Raw genomic sequence first — 18,084 nt, forward strand, 5'->3', positions numbered from 1 at the left:
GAGGGAAATCTGAATCACTCAGAATGATTGGTCATTAGTAATCATTTCTCTCACTGGGTTTATATTAGTGGGAGGTGGTCCTGGATACAGATGAGACTAGGTGGTGACTGATAATTTGGTCTATAATCTCTGAGCATCTTTTTTAAACTTATAAAACAAAAGGGTTGAGTGAGCTATCTCAAAGATCCCTTTTGGTACACAAATACTTATTTGAAAATTAATCTGTTTAAGACTAAATACCACAGATCCAAGAGATGAATACACATATGATACATGATAAACTTATCCCTTGCTTCCAAAACACAGATAGTTGGCATAGGACTTTCAGATCTGTCACTTTGGCTGTAAGCCCTGCCATGTCTTTTTGTACTTAATCCCAAATTCCTGTTGTCACTTAAAAATATCAAATATTCTGTTGTTGCCTAATAAATGCTACATATTAGCTGTGGAATTTGTATTGAAATCTGCATCTGCTTCCTTGTGTAGAACTGTGGCATACACAAGTTCTGCTATGAGCATAATATCTGGGAAGGCTGCCTATTTCAAGTATAAGATGTCTACACATCCTTTTAATGTCTTCATTTAAAAATGTCCAAATAGCTTGTTAGAGTGGAAAGAAAATAGTACTTTGAGTTGAGAGTTGCCTTTGACTCCCACCCAAGTAGAGAAACATCTGGGTTGTACTCCCACTTCTGGTACTTGGGTGCCACGGACAAATAACTTCACCTTTCTGACCTGCTTCCTTATCTTTCAAATGGGGATAATACCAGTTGTATTTTCCTCACGGGGTCATTCGTGAAGGTCAGATGAAAGACCTATAAGGTACTTTGCAAAACTTAATAAATAATATAAATATTTAAGGGATACGGCATAGTTACAATTACGTCACCTATCTACATTAGTACTTACAAATTATAGGAGCATGAGCTGTTTTCTTTGAAAGCTTTCCTATACTTAGATACTAGTGGTTGAGTGAATGTTCAGTCTAGACTGTCCACCCTCTGGCTTCTCATCTATCTGTGTCTCCTTATACTTCCACTTATAAGGGGTATACATGTTCCTATACCTTGTATACAATTAACACCCTTTGGATTCTTAATATTGTGCATCCTTGAAATTTTTTTCAACTGGATGCATAGTGCCACTCATATTCCCCCTTATTTTCTCAGCTCATCATTCACCTCTTTCTTCTAAACAGAAGCTAATTGAGATTGGGCTGTTGGTCATTAGCATACTGAAGAGAGTGAATCAAGCTATGAATTGCCTACTTATTTCCTTAAGTGACAAATGTCATTCAAATTAAATTGCACATGACTTTGATGAAACCTGAAAAGCAGCAATAAGCCTTACCCTATCCACCTGGGAAAAAGAAAAAAACAGATTATCTAGTGAATAGAGTGCTGGGTATGAAGTTAGGAAAGCTCATCTTTCCGAGTTTGAATCTGGCCTCAGACACTTACTACCTTTGTGATCTTGGCAAGTCACTTAACCTGGCTTGCCTTAATTTTCTCATCTGTAAAATGAGCTGGAGAAGGAAATGTCCTACCACTCCAGTATCTCTGTCAAGAAAACCCTAAATGGGGTCATGAGGCGTTGGACATGACTGAAAAAAATGACTGAATAAAAAGTATTACCAGTGGTATGATAACTGTTGTTGCTTACCAGTGAGTGAGCTTCTCCTGTAACCAAAAACCTTCATGCAGTGCAACCTCCCCATTGCTCCATCAGCACAGCCTTTGAGAACCTGTAACCAGGCTGGGCTAATGGACATTCTCCTCCCACACAACAGTCCTTACTGTGGCCCCAGTCTGTGCTCAATGGGGCTGATTTTTAAGCAGCTGCCATCTGCTGGCAAGATCAGATTAGATGCCTCCTCACCAGCCTTAAAATTTATTTTATGGGAGAAATCAGGTTAAAATTAACATAAAGGTCAACTATAAAGAAGAGAAATCTTTAAAAGACAGACAAGAGGAGAGAAGAAGGCTTTTTCTTCTGCTGCTGGCATTTTATGGACTGATTAAAAGCTCATTTGACCTTATACTAGCTCACATTTATTTGGTTCTCACCACCACCTTGAGGTGGGTACTCAAGAGTATTATCCTCATTTTAAAGACTGATGCAGAGCTCACACAGTTAGTGACAGAGATAGGATTGAATTCATGTCCTCTAACTTCATGTACAATACTAGTTTCATCAGCTGCCTGGAGTTTCCTGATTATTAGGTCTCCCCTGAGACAACCAAATTTGAGTATTGTTCAATTTGACTAAAAAAGCATTTATTAATTGCTCACTGTGTGCCAAGTACTAATTGCTGGAGATACTCATAGAAAAGAAAAACAATCCCTACTTTTTTTTTTCCAGCAATAAAGGTTAAATGACTTGCCCAGGGTCACACAGCTAGTAAGTGTCAAGTGTTTGAGGCCAGATTTGAACTCAGGTACTCCTGAATCCAGGGCTGGTGCTTTATCCACTGTGGCACCTAGCTGCCACAATAATCCCTACTCTTAAGGAGTTTATTGTATCCATCTATTAGAATAGAGGGATAGAAAATTTAGAGGGTAGTGGTGGCCAATGAAAGGCACAGAAATGTTGTAGCAAAGGCAATATTGATTTGTTTATGGTTCCAGAGCTGGAATTGGTGGGGTGAGAGGAAAGGTATTCATGCAGGATACAAGCAAGTAGATGTCTAGGGTGGAATGCAGCATGGTTAGATAGAGTTTACAGTGGTTCTTGTGACACTCTCACAAGTCAGAACATCAGTGGCCCCAGGGTGGAGTTCCAGAGGTGAGTGGGTTATGTGCTATAAAACTGATCATAGGCTTTTCTTTCTAGAACGATGTAATCTAATTTAATCCCTACACTTTATCTAAGTGGAGCCTCTAGGGGTGAAATGATTTAACCAATATCACACAATAGAAGCAGCACATTGAGGATTTGAGACCTGCTTCTATGACCCTGCATCCAGTGTCCTGCCCACTATACCAATTCCAAGACAATTAAGCAAAATACTTCTGTTTAACACCAGAGAAAGGAATCGACATCTTATTATGAAACCTTCAAGTAAAGTGCTACATATATGTAAACTATTATAAAATAACCCTATAAAGCCCGCCCCCCAACCCCAATAAGGAGCAAAGCCTTTCACGCATCTCTCTGCTCTGCTAAATATTCATTTTTGTTTATTTTGGTTTTTCACAGTGATGGGAGCGGAAGAGAAAGGTAGAGGGAGACCTACTTAGCCTACTGAGGACAGAGTTTAGCTTACTGTCAACCTGGACTAAAGGTTGGGATGGGGCAATACTTATTGGCAGAGATCCAGAGATGAGAACAATTTGTCTCACCATAAAAACTTATTGCTGTTTTTTTGTTGTTTTGTTTTGCTTTTCAAGAAATGTTGGGAGGCAGGGAAAACTAACTAGCCTGAAGAATGGGAGGCACAAAGGTCTGGAGCCCCATCACCTAGAGAACTAGCACAGGGGCAGGAGAGATGAGGGCGATTTTGAGTAGCCCCCAAACATGGGTTTCAGAACTTAACTCTTCACGTCCAGAGGAGCTTGCAATGCACTCGCTTGGGGGGGAGGAGGGGAGCTTTGCTGCCGCTTTCTAACCCAGTGACCTCTCTTCTCAGTTACCCTTCCTTCCTCTTTCCCCTTGCTACTTTTCCCCATTCATCTGTTCAGCGTCTCTTTCGCCTTCTGGGGAGAGTTCTCCTTTTTGCACCGAGTTAGGCTGCAGATCTGGAGGTTACTGACAGGGTGGGGCCGCGCCCGACCCAAAGCCTGGAAGATAGAAAGAGAGGCCAAGCGGAGGCAGCCCAAGAAGCGCGCGCGGACTTCAGCCAAACTCCTCGGGCTGCGGTGAGCGCATGCAGCTCTGCTCGGGGCAGGGCAGTGGCGGCACCTGAATCCCCGGAGCCTGGGAGACCAATCCCGAACGCCGGAAGCGTTGGCGGCGGCCGCTCCCTGGGGAATCGGCCGAGTGGGCCAGGGGAAGGAGGGAGGGAAGGCAAACTCGTCCAGAAAGGAACGGAACTGGTACCGCCACCCCCGCTATCACCGCCACCACCACCATCACCAACAAGCACGTTCCTTTCCCCTCCCAGCTCAGGCCCCATCTAAAAGGCAGAGACAGCTCCGGAACTTTTCTGCCACTTGCTGAGAAGAACAACCTGCCTCCTTACTACCCCCGCCCCCTTTCCGCTGCCCTGCAGACTCGGGAATAGGGTGGAGAGGAAGGAGAGGGCTGAGACTGAAGGCTAGTCCTTCTGATCCACCTTGCGCCCAGACTGTGCGTGTCAAAAGTAACCGACTATGGGGAAACATTGATGAACTTGCCGAGCAGGCCCTGAAAGGAGACACAGGAAGACATCCGCGGATCCAGGAGAAGAGAGGGGTACCGTTGGCCAGAAAAGAGGAGGAGGTAAAGGAGGAGGAGGCAGTGGTGGTGAAAAGGCTGATTGTACAGCCCCAACGGACCTGAGCGCAGTAATGTCAACATGTAAGTTTTGCCTTTCAGCCTGGAATTCCTTTACGCCTCTATCTGTAATATCCCCCCCCCCCCCCCCCCCCCCCCCCGCCAATGATTTTGTAATGACTTTAGTTGCATTGACGGAATAAACCGGTTTGTTTGTCTTTTAATCTGCGCCTCAGGGCACAGAGGAGGAAGACTACTGCCAAAAGAAGATAGTTGCAGTGTCTGTGGGGTTTTTTTTTTTGACATCCCCCCCAACTTTGTGTATGTTTTTTTTTTTCTCTTTCAGTTGGAGGTAAACCTCGTGTTTAGTTAGTGTAACACAGAATTAAAAGGGTAGGGCTGCAGGAATGGGGAAAATGATTTTTTTTATTTAAAGCTAACAAGGAATAACAGGTAGTCCGGAATCTGACTTGCCAAGAAAGCGCTCTTCTGATCAACGTTCCCTTTGGACTTGGAAGGTATTGGTATCCAGAAACAATATTGACTTTACACATTGTCACCCTTGAATGTAGAAGTTATTCTTGGATCTTTGAGCCATCGGAGTACTTAAGGAAACAAAAAAACAACAACCTGCAAAAACAGGTTTATTATTATTTTAAGATACAAAAGACATTATCCAGAGAGTTGTGTTTAAAGAAAGAAGTTTGTGTAATGGACTTTTTTACCTTTAACAAAAGAGTGGTGTGGTTTGGAGTGAGAAAATTCTTAGGGAGATGGAAAGAGAAAAGCTGACTTTTATCTAGTTCATTAACAGTCCCTCAGTCTCTTCCTTGGAATGATTAACTAGTCTTCTAAGAAAAAAAAAAAGAGGAGGGTGCTCTTTTGAAAGATTCAAGATTATTCTTGTGGCTAGTGAAGAAATTACTTCTTTCTTGTAATATATAATTTACTTTCTGGCATTCTACTCATACTGGGTAGATACTCAAACAGATTTATTTTCTTTTACTAAGTAAAATTTTAAAGGTTTGCAAAAATTGATGCTTCTCTTGGAGCCACTGATGACTCAGTCTCTTCTCTTCATCTACTTTTTTCCATCTAAGTATCCTCTGTGTTAGCACATATCCACGTGCGCGCGCACACACACACACACACACACACACACACACACACACACACACTGAACTTTCTGCACCCCTTTGCCTGTTTAGACCAACCTCCTCCCCCTAAACAGTCCACTATATGGTATATCTTTGCTGTTCTCCAAAATTTATTTTCAATAGAGGAAGTGCAGTGTCTGTCTACTTATATAATGTTATAAAGTGATATGTTTTAGTAATGTACAAGATAATGAAAAATGAACTGAATTCATGTAAAATCTAGAAAGTGTGATAATTCCATACCTGTAAACTATTTAGTCATATTTCTCTTAGTGGAATTAGCAAAGTACAACCTTAAAAACCTCTTTTTTGTGTGTGTGTGTGGGGAGAACCAAGGACCAAATACAACTTTGTTCTGATATACCAAAGACAAGTTTCAGAATTAATAAGAGTTTGTTTGAAAGTTCTACTTTACCTGGAAAATATATCAGGATTCTTCAAGGCAGGGATTTGGCCAGCTGTGTGTGGACCTCTACTGGTTAGTAGACTGAATGGAAAAATAGCATATTACACATGGGAAAATAGTGGTCTGCTTTGTCAATACTAATCTTAAAAAAAATAAAGCAGATGTGAAATTGATCAATAGACTGAAAACTTTGGTTATTATGCAATGAAGACAGAAATAATTTTTTAAAGTTTCATAGTTCATATATTTATAGTTTTCTCTTGAATAGATTTACATTCTTCATCCATGAAACATTCATGGGCAGGTCACAATAAAAAGCAGAAACAGAAAATGTTGTCCATTATATAATTCTGTAGACTAGCCCATGTTACTATTGAGCTATTTCACCTGAAAACTTACAAACTTTGTGGTAACCTTAAGTTTAATTTTTCCCTTTGTGATTTATATGGACTAGATTAGATTGTTCCCATTCTTTTCAGATATTTCACATATGTTAAAAAAAAAAAAACTAAGGAAAACCATGCCTTTCCTTCCATGGTAAAAATTAATGTAGCATTGTTGGGCCATATATTGACTTTGGGAAGAACCATCATATCTTCTAGTCTTTCATTTTAAATATGTTATTTGAATTCATGAAGTATTTTTTTCTATAAACTTTTTGGAAAAAACCCACTATCACTGTTATACTGTTGGGTATTTTGCATAGACTAAAGAGTTAAAAATTTAGATTTAGCAAGGCTAACACTTAATTGGTCTTAAGCCATGTGAAGCTACAAGTTCATTTATGTTTTATATAAATTACATGACATTATACTTGTCTACTGTGAATGGTGAATGAGGCTATTGTCTCTTGCATTATGGGAAACTGTAGTAGCTTTGGGCTAAATAGAATTGGTAGTTTTAGTACCTAACTGGCCATGTCACTACAGTTCTTTGAATGATTCCAAAGTAAATCAGATGCTTTAAAAATAAATTATTGGCCATTTCTAATCCTGTTAATACTATCTTATTAAAAATCTACATATAAGGTAATAATTGGAATAATTGATAATTTCCCAAGCATCATTCATAATTGAGATGAAATAAAAAATCAACTACAGTATTTGTAGTTTGTATAGAAAGGACTATATCTTTCTATTTTTACTGATGAACATCATCATGTTATAAACTGGGTTTCAAATCATTTTGGGGCCATCTAAAAAAGGTAGAGGATCATCATGTATGATTCAAATATGAGAAAAATTTAATAATGTGGATGTCACAACATTAATTTTCTCTTCAAGTTTTATTCTTAATAGTGTAGAATCATATAGAACAAGTGTCTCTCCAGTAGTTAAAGTCTAAAAGGTCAGTTTTCTCCAACATATCACTCTCTTTAGAGCAATATGAGGGATATTACCTCTCTAATCTGATGCATCATCTGGTATGGAAATGACTCTGATTTTGAAGGTTATGCCCACAGAATGCTTCAGGCAGACTTGCCATTCCTTGGATCATAGATTGTATAATCATGGCTTTCAAGCTGGAAGGGGTCATCTATTCCAACACTCATTTTAAAGACAAGAAAACTGAGTCCTTAAAGAGTTAAATGTTTTTCCTAAGTGTACATAGCTAGTAAATAGAAGAGCTATGTTTCAAGTTGAGAGGATTCCAAGCTCTGGAGGGACTTACTAAGCTGGAAAGATATTAAATATTGTCCAGATACTTAGCTAAGAACCAAACTAATAGAGTTCATCACCATGTTGCTAATCGAGGATAATTGGTTGATGATAAAGTGAGAATTTTTTTCTGGCCATAGCATCATTTGAACACCGTACACCTGGATATGGAGAGATCATTACCTGCATTTGTGGAGGGAGTCCTCATACTAATGAAATTCCAAATCATTAAAGTATGTTGATTTGGAACATATTACCCCTTAAGTATATTGAGATTTGTGTAAATGACAACACTTTGTTATATGGCTGTATATATTTAACATGTCAACTAGATGAATATGATGGCAGGATGACATTTTATCTTTTTAAGTTTTTCTTTTGAGGGGATAGGAACTTTACCCTTAAGAAGGTGAGAAAGTAATCCTAATCTATAGCACAAACATTTCTTATTCTTTTTATTATGAGACAGAGATGGCCAAGAAGGATTAAAACATTCTTTTGTTTTTACTTTGCATGTTTCTGTTTGTCAAAAGATTTATTATACATGGAATAATGGGAAGACCCTTATTTAGATTCTTTAGAGTCATCCTGGCATAATGAATAGAGAGCATTGTGCTTAGGATCAAGACACTGACCTGGTTATGATCTATCAAAGACACTTTCTAGCTTAAGGGAACATGGGCAAACCACTCCAAAGTCTTCAGAACTTCAGTTTCCTCATGTGTAACATGAGGATGATGATAAATAATATTTGCACTAATTACTTCATAGGATTATTATGAGGAAAGTATCTTGCAAACCTGAAATGTAAACTCTTATTTTAAAAATGTCCAGCATATGTTCAATTCTGTTTAAAAATTGGGAATTAAGAATAGGAACCAGACCTGAGATTTTTTGGGTTTGAGGAACTCCCAGATTAGGCAACCATCTCTACCAAATCAGATCAGCACCTTTTCAGCAAGTTATAGTCTTAGAGAGTTACCTAGAACATGAAAAGATTAAATGAATTTCCGATTGATGTTCACAAAGCCAATGTGTGTCAGAGAAGTCTTTAACTCAGGACTTCTGGCTCTAATGCCTGCTTTCAATCTACTACACCAGGCTGCCTTTCTAAAAACTGAAATTGACTTTTTATTTCCTTCTGAGAGCCCTGTTTAAAATGTAGGTTTGTACAGAGGGACTAAAGAAGCTTTTTATCTCTAAGGGATAAAGAGCCTTAATATCAAGAGTTAGCAAATCTTGTTAGTTTTGTTATTTCCGTGACGTGTTGGCAGAAGCCTTCTTTTAAAATGAGGATAATAACAGCACCTACCTCATAGAGTTGTGACGATCAAATGAGATAATGTCTATAAACTGCTTTATCTATCTTAATGTGCTATATAAATGGCAGTTATTATGACCCCCAAAAGTAAAGAGTTCTGGACTTGGTGTCATAGGACCTAGGTTCAAATCTTGAGTCTGCCATTTTCATGTGATCTTAAGCAAGTCTCTTCATCGATCTATGTCTCAATTATATATACACACATATGTGTTTACACATACACATATATGTGTATATATACCCATGTATGTGCATGTATACACATTATATATATATATTTATAATATTTACCCAATATTATTGAGAATATTCTCAGTAAATGGAATTTCCAAGGTAAATGAAGTTTACTACTTTAAACAGTAAATCAGAAGTTGAAGCAAATCTTCCTAAAATGGATTACATTCTTCACCATTTTCTTAAACAGGAAAGGTAACATAATTTGTTTTTTGCTTGGAGGCTCTATTTTAATAACACCAGTTATTATAATGGCCTGTAATGGGGCTATGTTGTCTTAGGATATTGACGTTTGAGTTGTTTTCCTCTATCTTTGAGTTCTTGTTGCAGAGGGAAAGTGTGTGTGTGTGTTTGTGTGTGTGTATTTTTTCCTCTTCTTTTTATTTGCCTCTTGGGCTAATAACACTTCTTGGACTAATTATGTACCTGTCTCTAAGTTTCTCAAGCCCCATCTAGTTTTCAGCTTTCAATGTCCCCCTATTACATTGTTTGCTAATCAACCACATATCTTGCTTGTTAGAATTATACATAAAATAAAAGTCTCAAAGGGTCTGCACATCTCTCCTACTGTAAAGTTCATACACTTTAATGTTGATGAGAGCTAGTAACTGTTCTTTTGGTATTTTAGTGGCCTCATTTTGCAGGCATAAAAGGCGGAGTACTATAATGAAAAGAAGGATGGTCTTACAGTCAGAAAGCCCCAGTTATAATCTTAGCCCATGCACTATTCATATTATCATAGACAACTTTTTTTATCTTTTCTTTGGGTTTTTTTTTTTGACCTGTGAAACAGATGGTCAGCTAAATTGCATGGTATATAAAGTGCTGGACTTGAAATCAAGATTTGAGTTTAAATTCTGCCTTTAAAACATACTAGCTTTGTGATTCTTGACAAGTCACTTAAACTCCCCATAGCTTCAGTGTCCTCATCTATAAAATGAGAGTAATCTTATTAAAAAACTATTCATTAGATATTTAAGTTTTAAACTGCACTAAGACTTTTGGGATACCTTGTATAAAATTGCTGTTTGAAGATGGTAAATGATTTAGACGTTTGAATGGAAATAATTATTAAATGTAATTTTCACTTAAAGATTAGACCTTTGTGCATTAGTTTACAAAGTATAATTGATGCAAAATGGCTCACTACTACATTTTATACATCATTATCAGATTTCATTTATAATTTTTATGCAGTTTATTCTATTGCTCTCACATTTTTCCTTGTTATTGTATATACTTGGAAGAAATTCATCGTAAGGGGGATGTTCACACTTTTAGGATCCAATTTAAGAAGAAAGAGGCACTGACTTTTGTAAAGAAAACTATGTCTTTAAAATAATCCTTATTTGTAGCTAAGTCTAAGATGAAAAATTTAAGTGACAAGTGAGGATAACACACATATCTTCCAAGTTAGTCAGGTTTATGGTATTACTTTAAAAAAACACTAGCTGCTGATCACTAGAATGATTTTTACTTCTGGTATCTTGATACAGTCCAGCTTCTTCATGCAGAAAAAATGTATATTGTTTCCTGCTGGAAAAAGACCAGTTCGATAATCTAGAAGGCGGGAGCCCATGGCAAATATAATACATAGGTTTTTATTTCCTTTGGGCAGTTAGCAAACAGAAGATTTAAAAAGGTCCTTTATTGGAGCCTAACTTTTTATGAGAAATGAGATTGATAAAAAAAATCTATTCCACACCTTCTCCTGGAAACAGTTTCATAATTATTATTGCAATTAAGTATCCTATTGGTGGCTTTCTCCCATTGCAGGATGTTTTACACAAGTCGAATGTGGAGCTGTCATTGGAAATGGAAGCTTCTGGCCCTTCTTACTCTATATGCTGTTTGTGTGCATCATTCAGGTAAGAGGAGAATTTTCTTTTGTCAATAAGTTTACCTTCCTTGGTGTATATTTTTCATAGTTTAAAAACAATTCAAGTTAGATAAGGATAGTGTGATATTTTGGTTATCTTGTGTCTCATTTTATCAAAATGCTCTCTTTGGTGCTTGATAAACTTTCTCTTTCTTTTCAGGGAATCTTCCTTATTAGTTGAATGACCATTTTCTTTGACCATGACAATTTGCAAGTGTTTTTGTTTCTTTAGAAATTCTCTTCATTAACATGAATTCTAGATATTTATCTAGTTTGTGGTTGAGTGCCTGAAAATCTGATAAAGTGCTCCTTATTCTTATTGTTGAAGGAAGCATTTGATCCCTGCTATCCTTTGCCTTTTAAGATTCTGTTGGTGACAAGATTGAATACATTATTTTTATATAATTACAATTTTACAACAAAATAATAATTACTCTATGAAAATAAAACCTTACTTGTATAAAATTCATACAGTACATTGGTGTGGGAAAGCTAATATTAAATAAAGTCATAGTAATGTTAGCATGTTTCAGTCTTTTAAAAAAATTCTTCTTCTTCTTAGAAGTTTTCATCCTCAAAGCAAGATTCTTTTCTTTTATTAAATTTTAACTTCACTTTAGACAGATAATTATTCAAATGTGCTAACTAATGACTGAGGAATGTTTCTGATATTAAAAACCAAACTATGAATATACGACTTGGTTTTTGTAGGAGTACAAACTGAATTACTCCTTCAATGCAAACTTTGTCTTTTCTCTTTGAAGAAGTGATTATAATTTTCCAAGTGGATGGAATTAACATATCAGTTTTAAAAAACACAGCTAAATTTTTATAATATACACATTTGTGTTGCTTGAAATTTCTGGGAAGGTTGTGTCAGTGCTGCATTTAAAGTCTGTGTGTTACAGTGATCTCTTATATATGCTTATAATGCTTTGGAAGAAACAAAGAGATAATCTCCTGAAATGGTTCTTTCACATGAAGAAAGTCTAGTTTTTATTTGCTGGGTAAATACTTTTTCCAAACGACAGAGCACAGAGAATTTTAGGAGTTTCAGCTACTTAGTTGGAAAATTCCCTGGCATTGTTTAATAGCTCCAAAGCACAAGCAAACTTTCAGTAGATATTTTTGCATATGTCTTTTTTCTCTTTTATGATAAGGGCATTCTTTCAGTTACTGACTCCTTGTCAGGGAAGGGAAAGAGCTTTAAAAAAGGTTAGAGAATTAAAAGTATATTGAATTTTTATAGCTCTCCAATTCTGGATTTTCTTTTGCTTGTTAAAGGAGAGTTTGATGTATTTCAAAATTGGTAGAGGTTGAGCTGTTAAACTACACATCAATTATGTGCTGTGAATTATGAAAATGAAAAAAAATATTTTAACCATACTCATATACAGAAAATGTTAGGAATTGTTTTTATCATGCTAACCTCCTTTACAACAAAGCAGCAGACATGTCATTTTAGTTTTGAAAATATATCTTTAGAATTTTTCACTAGCTTTTCATCTGAGTAAATAGAATGAGACACATAAGCAGACTGGGTCCTTTTTTGGCTTTTGACTTGGTGCATGACATCTGATCATTTTTTTATAAAACAAATTTTTAAAAAATTTTTATTTTGTAATATCCTTTGATTTTACATCATCTCTTCAGTAGAGCAGGGAGGTGACTTCTGATTTCTCTTCTTTGAGGTTAAGGTTATTCATCATAACATCAAATCATTTAGCTTCAGTTGTTTTGTCACTATTCTTTACATTTACGATGTTGTGGTTGTTGCACATATTGTTTTCCTGGTTCTGTTTCCTGCATCAGTTCATATAACTTCTCATGATTCTCTGTGTCTGTTGTATTCATCAATTCTTATAGTGCAATAATATTCCATTATATTTATGTACCATGACTTCTTTAACTTATCCTTCAAACAGTGGGCATTGATTTTGTTACCAGTTCTTAGCCAATATAAAAAAAAATGCTGATCTAAATATTTTATATCCTCTGCATGATATAAAACTTGATGGGGAAATAAGGATGAAAGAATTTGGACATATCAGTCACTTTCTTCACATCTCCAAATTATTTTCCAAAATTATTAGACCAATTTGTAGCTCTACAAACAGTGCATTAGTGGGCCCATCTTTCTACAACATTTTCAGTAATGATTATTCTCAATGTCTGTCATTTTTGCCAATTTGCTAGATATAAGGTGAAACCTCATGAAGTATGTTTTGACTTGCCTTCCTTTGATTATTAGTGATTTGAGGCAATCTTTCATTAGGCTATCAATAGTTTGCAATTCTTTTGGGAAGTGTTTGTTCATATCCTTTGAGCAAAGTTTTGCCTATTTCTGTTAGTCAGCTTTGACCTTTTTTGACCTTGGACCTATATCAGAGGTTTTTGATACAAAGATTTCCCCCCTCAGTTGACTGCTTGCTTTCTTAACCAAGTTGCATTAATTTTGTTCACAAAAAAGGGTTTTCAGTTTCACTGAAATTTTCTATTTTAACTGTTGTAATCATCTCTATCTCTAGTTTTGTTAAGAATTCATCTCTTGTCATAACTGTGAAAAGAAATTGAGCTGGTTCTCTTCTAATGTTTTCATGGTATGATATTTAATATTCAGGTCATGTATCCATTTTGATTTTATGGTGTGGTGGAGATTTTTAAACAACTTTTAAAAATTTATACAGTCATCATTTATATGGTTTTTAATCACTTAAATATTTTCCAGTATTCACATATACATATACATACACAGATATGTTATATATCATTAAAATTACACTTACAGGTATATTTTACTTAAGTCAAAAGATAATATTTAAAAAGTTTATTTTCAAAAGAATAAGATTACAAAAGTGTTTTTTTTTTCTTCTTATAAAAAGATTATGGAAGGACCCTTAGATATCATCCAGTCCAAACATCTCATTTTACAGGTAGAAAAACTGAGGCCCAGAGAGTTAAAATGATTTTCCTAAAGTCACCCAGATTGGAAGAAGCAGAGCCAGGATACAGGCCCCATGCTCTTGTTTATTGCACCATAGTATACACCTTCATTTCATGTAAAATAATCTGACAAATGACAAACATTTGATTTATACCAAGTTTTGAAAAATAGCATTGTTGAAGAATATTATATAGTGAATATTACACTTCTGTCTACAGAGCACAAAGTACCCTACACATTTAGGATTTATCTGCCTAATTTGATCCCTATAGTTAGTGAATTTGGACAATTAAGCCCTTGAAGTGAATTTTGATGCCTGAGCCCTAGATTAGCTATTGATGTCTGTTGATTACATTCATTACATAATTACCAAGTCTCTGCTTCACTTTTGATTTTGCAGACCTTCCTTGGTAGCATGGTTTAGGGGTGAGACTGCATGGTGTCTTAGGAAGAGCACTAGGTACAGCTCTGCAACTATCCGTGTGATCTTGCTAATGCTTCTTCCCATTAATTAGGTCATCAATAAATTGAACACTTTGACTGAAATAATATCTAAGCTACATTTTAAATTCAAAGGTTAATATGCACGTTAACAATTTCCTGCCTGGCAGTAATCCTTTGAACTTCTCCATCATGCATTCATGCCCAATAAATTCCTGTCAAGTAAACTAATTTAATTTCAGGCATTGAACATGTAAAGAAGGCAGCTGGGCCAGCCATGTTTTCATTTCCCACCTGGCAACATTCATTTGGACTTCTCCATCATGCCTTCAGGCCCCGTATCTTACTTTTCTCCCTCACCTTTATTGACTTCCTTTTCTATGCCCCACCCCCATTAGATTGTAAGCTCCTGAGGCCAAGGACATTCTTTCCTTTTCATATTTGTATCCTTTCTTAACACAGTGTCTGCCCCATAGTATGAACTTAATAAATGTTTGTTGACTGACTGATGAGTAAATCTTGAACTTTGGTCCTATGTGCCCTTACTGCTTGGTCATCTCTTTGACCAGTGATGACACATGAATCTACTGTGCATTAGAACTGTCGGCATTCTGTTAACATAACCAGTGGCCTAAGATAGGAAACGGTAAGTTTATAAATTAATAGACTGTAGTTTCAGATAACTTTATGAAACTATAGATTTGTGGTGTTAAGACTTGTTAGTCAATATTTATTGAAATAGCTAAGGAGAGATAAACTAAGAAACAAGTTTTCTCTCACTTCTCTTATGAGATAAGCTCATGATTCAATGCCAGAAGCCAACTTTCAGTCTATTGCCAGTTAACAAAAATAACTTTAAACAATGACTAATAACACGAATTACCTCTGAGGGCAAGTGAAACAATCAGAATCAGCTAGAAATCTTAAATGTTTATTACAATAGTACAAAGGAAAACAACATTGAAAGGCTTTAGAACTACAATCAATAAAGTGACCCATGGCTTCAGAAGACTTGATGGTAAAGCAAATCTCTCAGCCCTCAGCAGAGAGATCATGGACAATGGGAATGGAATGAGACATACATGGCCAATGTGTTAATTTGTCTTCCTGGACTGTACTATTTTTGTTATAAGGGAAAAGTTCTATAACTATCTGAGGTGCTCAGGAATGATTAGGAAGTGATAATTATTTAAGAAAAGAAAATAGCATCATTAAACATTATAAAAGAAAAAAACCCTCTGAAACCCTTAAGCGGGTCTCATAGATTATGAAGGAGAGAGGAATATAGCATTTAAAAAAATTAGTCACTTAGCTGTTATCCTGCCCATCTCTTCAAAGTTCTCAGTTAAAACACACACACAGAGTTTAAAAAACTGCTTCTTAAGAATCTGTCATTGGATATTTCACATCCTGACTTCTTTTTATGTGGCCTGACTGTTCATAGCTGTGAAGATGCTAGTGATATCTCAGGCAGACAGAAGTTTATGATTTCAAGTAGAGTGGGAAATAATCAGTAGGAGCCAACAAATTCCTAAGCAACAAGGATCCTGTTTCCACACAGATATCCTTAGTAATAAGCACTGAGGGAGGTGCCCCCTTTCCCTCCAGAAAATCGATGATATCAGCAGATTATTTCAAATCTGAATGTTGTTCTGTTTTCCATGACACATTAACGGTTGAAGCAGAGAAATGTGTATATATTTGAAAGTGCTGCTTGAACTGTTATTCATATAGTATCTTGGGAAATATCAGAATTATCATAGGACAGGTGCTTTGAAAAAATGAATCCAGATGTTATGGATATTTTTTTCCTCCTGAACAGATACTTAGCATTCATTTTCTACTGTCAGTACCACATTGTGCTGATATAAATTTAAATAATTGAACAAACATGGCTAAGTCATTAAATACCTCCAGTTATTGAGTCCTTGGTCAAAGGGTTCCTGAAATTATAGCAAAAGTGGTATGGTTATATTATCACACTTGAGGTTCCAGTTCACGTATTCACCATATACATAATGGTGTATTATTAAATACACCATTCAAGTGAATGTTGAAGTACTTCAGGGTCTCCCCAGAACTTTCAGCCCCTGTGATTTCTCAACCCTGGAGTGTCACCAGCCTGGGTACTGATACTTTAATGCCTGGTTTCTTCTCAATGGTCCTTGGATTGCATCATAGACACTTTTTTTGTGGGGCAGTGAGGGTTAAGTGACTTGCCCAGGGTCACACAGTGAGTAAGTTTCAGGTGTCTGAGGCCGGATTTGAACTCAGGTTCTCCTGAATCCAGGGCTGATGCTTTATCCACTGTGTCACCTAACTGCCCCCACATCATACACTCTTGTAACTGAAAAGGTGACCTTGAAGATCATCTAATATAATTCAGTAATGTTACAGATGAGGAAACTGAGTTCCAGAGAAATGAAGTGTTTTCCCAAAATGATTACCTAAACTAAGCTTAAATAAACAGTGCTTCATTGAGAAATCATCTCTTTTGTATGGCTTAAAACAATGGCAGTGAAACCTATAAGATATGTAACTGGGATAAATGTAAATTCCTATGTCGAGGTTCAAAAATTCATTTGTGCAAGGATAGATTGAAGCAGGCCTGGCTGGATAGTACTTAAATTTGAAAAAGAACTAGGAATTCTACTTGATCACAAGTTATCCTGAGACAATAGTAGTGGCTGGCAATACTATAGACAGTATATGGGACAATATTTTGTATGCATTTTCACTTCTACAATTATTTCTCTACAAAAACTTTTGTTAAAATTAGCATTATATTTGTTTATATTATGTCTCCCCTCCCCTTTTAAAAGCAAATATATTTCTACAAAAAACTTTATGGTTTATAGAATTGCACCAGCAAGTGGCAAATTTAGAGAATTCTAGACCTGTGACAGCTATGGTAAGATACATGATATACTGGTATTAATACAAGTATCATTTCAACCCCTTCTTTCTAACATTGACTTTTTTTATTAAAATTTTAAAAAATTTATTTATTTAGAATTTTCCCCAAAGTTACATGTAAAAAAACCCACATTTTTTCACATTGATTTTTTAAAACTTCATGTTCCAAATTTTCTTCGTCCCTCCCTCTTCACCCCTCCGTAAGAAATCAAGTAATTCAATATGTCATACATGTACAGTTATGCAAAAATATCTTCACATTAGGTTGTGAAAGAAAACAGGCAAAATAACTTTAGAAAGAGAAATTAGGGCAGCTAGGTGGAGCAGTGGATAAAGCACTGGCCCTGGATTCAGGAAGACCTGAGTTCAAATATGACTTCAGACACTTGATACTTACTAGCTCTCTGTGACCCTGGGCAAGTCACTTAACACTCACTGCCCTGCAAAAAAAAAAAAAAGGAATTAACAAATAAAAAATTATACTTCAATCTGTATTCAGATACCACCAGTTCTTTCTCTGTTGATGGTTTGCATTTTTCATTCGTCCTTCTGATAACATCCTGCTCATCATTTCTTTTAAAATTACTATTGCTAACTCCTAACATTGACTTTTATAGAACCTAAGTAGAGTCTACAGTCAATGTTATAATGTTAGCAACTCTTTGAACAAAAAGGATAATTCATTTTTCTTCCACTCTCCTTACTAAGCCTCAAT

General features: G+C 36.1%; 1 protein-coding gene across 1 annotated transcript in view; it reads left to right on the plus strand.

Annotated features, from left to right (window-relative positions):
• The first annotated feature begins 4,077 nt into the window (after positions 1–4,077).
• Positions 4,078–18,084, plus strand: part of ADGRG6 (adhesion G protein-coupled receptor G6) — a 197,407-nt gene continuing 183,400 nt past the window's right edge. The window contains exons 1-2 of the mRNA XM_043963975.1: positions 4,078–4,497; positions 10,966–11,057. Of these exons, the coding sequence (XP_043819910.1) occupies positions 4,496–4,497; positions 10,966–11,057 (94 nt within the window). The 5' untranslated portion in view covers positions 4,078–4,495. The remainder of the gene's footprint in view (positions 4,498–10,965; positions 11,058–18,084) is intronic.

The sequence above is a fragment of the Dromiciops gliroides genome, chromosome 4 (genome assembly GCF_019393635.1).
Source record: "Dromiciops gliroides isolate mDroGli1 chromosome 4, mDroGli1.pri, whole genome shotgun sequence".
NCBI lineage: Eukaryota > Metazoa > Chordata > Mammalia > Microbiotheria > Microbiotheriidae > Dromiciops > Dromiciops gliroides.